The sequence below is a fragment of the Rattus norvegicus genome, chromosome 8 (genome assembly GCF_036323735.1).
Source record: "Rattus norvegicus strain BN/NHsdMcwi chromosome 8, GRCr8, whole genome shotgun sequence".
Taxonomy (NCBI): domain Eukaryota; kingdom Metazoa; phylum Chordata; class Mammalia; order Rodentia; family Muridae; genus Rattus; species Rattus norvegicus.
Genome location: NC_086026.1, coordinates 31,630,445 through 31,632,957, shown reverse-complemented (window position 1 = coordinate 31,632,957; position 2,513 = coordinate 31,630,445). Strand labels below are relative to the sequence as shown.

The window sequence follows — 2,513 nt, the reverse complement described above, 5'->3', positions numbered from 1 at the left end:
ACTCTTCAGGGAGTATTTCTTATACATTTTTATTTCTTCTATTGAGAACTCTGTTTAGATCCCTCGTTATTTTTTAATTGGTTCATTTGCTTCCTTGACTCTTTGTTCTTTGAGTTTTTGATATTAATGTTCTGTCAAATATAGGTTTAGCAAGAATTCTCTAGAATTCCGTGGCATCCTTCTTCACTTGATGGTCTTCTTAGCTGAATAGAAGCTTTTTAGTTGTATAAATTTCCATTTGTCGATTGTTGACTTATAATTATTTCTTGCTAATTTCCTTGTCCAATTTCGGTGAGACGATGGTAAAACTAGTTTTCTTCCTCCCCACCTTTTTTAAATTTTTTTAAAATTAAAGTTTATATAAAAATAAAGATTATTCATTTCTTGGAAACTTTGTTTTGTTTGTGAATCTTTCAGGCCACAAAGTCCATTTTTTTGTGTGTGTACTAAAAGTATTGTCTGTTGGTTTTCTTTAGTTGTTAATGAATTTTGTCAATTTTGCTCGCAGGTGATTCTTGACAGGATGGAGTTAGCGATGATGTAAACTAAAGCCCATTCAACAAAACCCTTGATTTTTAAGTTTTGTTGAGGCAGAGTTTCACCTAGTCAAGTCCGGCCTCAAACTGGCTGTGCAGTGAACCCATGATGTGTCCTCCTCTGGTGTGTTCACGATCTTCCCCAGGGACCACATGAGGGCCCCATATACCCGCGTCAGCTGCTGGGTCTCCATCTGGCCAGCCTTGTTCAACACTACTCGCATCTTGTCCTCATGGTTCTTGAGAGCCTTGATGACTTCTGAGAACTCATCAGAGATGTCCAGCTTGTGGGCGTCAAAGAGCAGGATGATTCGGTCCATCCGCTCAGCAAACCATTTGAGGAGAGCAGCAAAATCATACCCTCGGCTGATCCCCTGCTTCTCGCCAGAGAGGATCCCCCGTGTGTCGATGACACTGATACTTTCTAGAACAGCGTTGGGCAGCTGGGCACACACAAACCTATTCAGGAAGGCATTGCCGAAGGCGTTAAGCTTTCTGAAGGGTTTCTTCGGATCCACCACCAGGGCGTTCCCAGGGATGATCCCCTCCACATCTCCCTGTATCACTGCTATGAAGGAATCAGTGGTTGGCTCAGGTCCAATCCTCATGCCAGGAAAATCCTGTTCCAGCAGGTACCTGATGAAGGTGGTCTTTCCGGTAGAGTATTGGCCCACCAACAGGACCATGGGCTTGTTGTCGAAATCGGCATCCTCCAGGGCCGGTGAGTGAAACTCGTGGAAGCGGTAATACTCTTCCAGAGGCAGCAGCTCGGTCTTGTAGAGTTTCTTGAGTTCCTCGCTCACAGTCTGGAAGACCTCAGGGTCCTTCTTGCGGCGATCATCAGCGATCATCGTTACCCAGCCAGCTGAACATTGTGGCAGCTGGGAGAAGGCTCCAGGGAGCGACACTCACCTAGCTCGAACCACGCAGCCACAGCAGCCTTACCAGAGCTTGGGGCTCAGATACACCATGGCCGGGGCTGCCCCAGCTGCTGGATCCAGTCCAGCCCCAGCTTCATCCACAGCCTAGTTGGGGAAGAGGATGCTGCGGATTGTGTCAGGAGAACTGCAGCCTTGGAAATTAAAGACGAACCTTCTGGGAAGCCGAAGCGTGAGTTCTGGGTCTCCCCAGATAGGTAGCTAAAGGATGCTGGAGCTCCGCTGCTGCGGTGTCCAGTTAGCTGCCCGCCGCGTTTAAATGCTAGACCCTCCCTCCACAGTCTCATTCTCTCTTCTATCCTCCAACCCGCTTTCCTCACTTCCTTTTTACTAGGTCAAAGAGTCCCATGACTAGGTAAGTCCCAGAAGACTTTTTAAAATAGTATCTTATTAAGTCTTTGCAAATTTGGTAGAACAAATTTGAATCTTATTAATCCCCCCACCTCCTCCCAATTTCTCCCAGGCTCACCTCCTTCCTTTAAGCAGCTTAAAGAAACCTTGAGTTCTTTGGTTGTTTAAGCTTTAAAGGACAGAAGTCAGGTGTTTCAATGGCTCTTCCTGGACCTCTCAGTTACAAGAGTCAAGAGGCTTTGTTCACATTCACTCCGAGAACCAAGAAGAGGCTCCAAGGCAGACAGATGTTCCACATCCTGGACAGTCTCGCATCAGTCAGGTATACCTCAGAACCAAAATGCTCGTTTAGTGTTGTCTGTGAAATGAAAAGGACACATTTCTGTGTTTCTGATGCTTTCCTAAGGCAACAAGACCATGGAGGTTCAAACTGGTCAGTGAACTGCCCAAGTTTACCACACAGCTAGTTCTTTTTTTTTTTTAATTTATTTAATACTTAATAATAATTCTTTGGTTTCTGGGCAAACATCCCCCTCCCCCCTCCCCTTCCTTATGGGTGTTCCCCTCCCAACCCTCCCCCCATTGCCGCCCTCCCCCCACCAGTCTAGTTCACAGGGGGTTCAGTCTTAGCAGGACCCAGGGCTTCCCCTTCCACTGGTGCTCTTACTAGGATATTCATTGCTACCTA

General features: G+C 46.4%; 1 protein-coding gene across 1 annotated transcript; it reads right to left on the bottom strand.

Annotated features, from left to right (window-relative positions):
- Positions 1 to 564: 564 nt before the first annotated feature.
- On the bottom strand, positions 565 to 1,402 carry LOC134479970 (EH domain-containing protein 3-like). Its single transcript, XM_063266262.1, has one exon. The coding sequence runs from the start codon at positions 1,385 to 1,387 to the stop codon at positions 599 to 601; it is 789 nt and encodes a 262-aa protein (XP_063122332.1). The 5' UTR covers positions 1,388 to 1,402; the 3' UTR covers positions 565 to 598.
- Between the last annotated feature and the right edge of the window lie 1,111 nt (positions 1,403 to 2,513).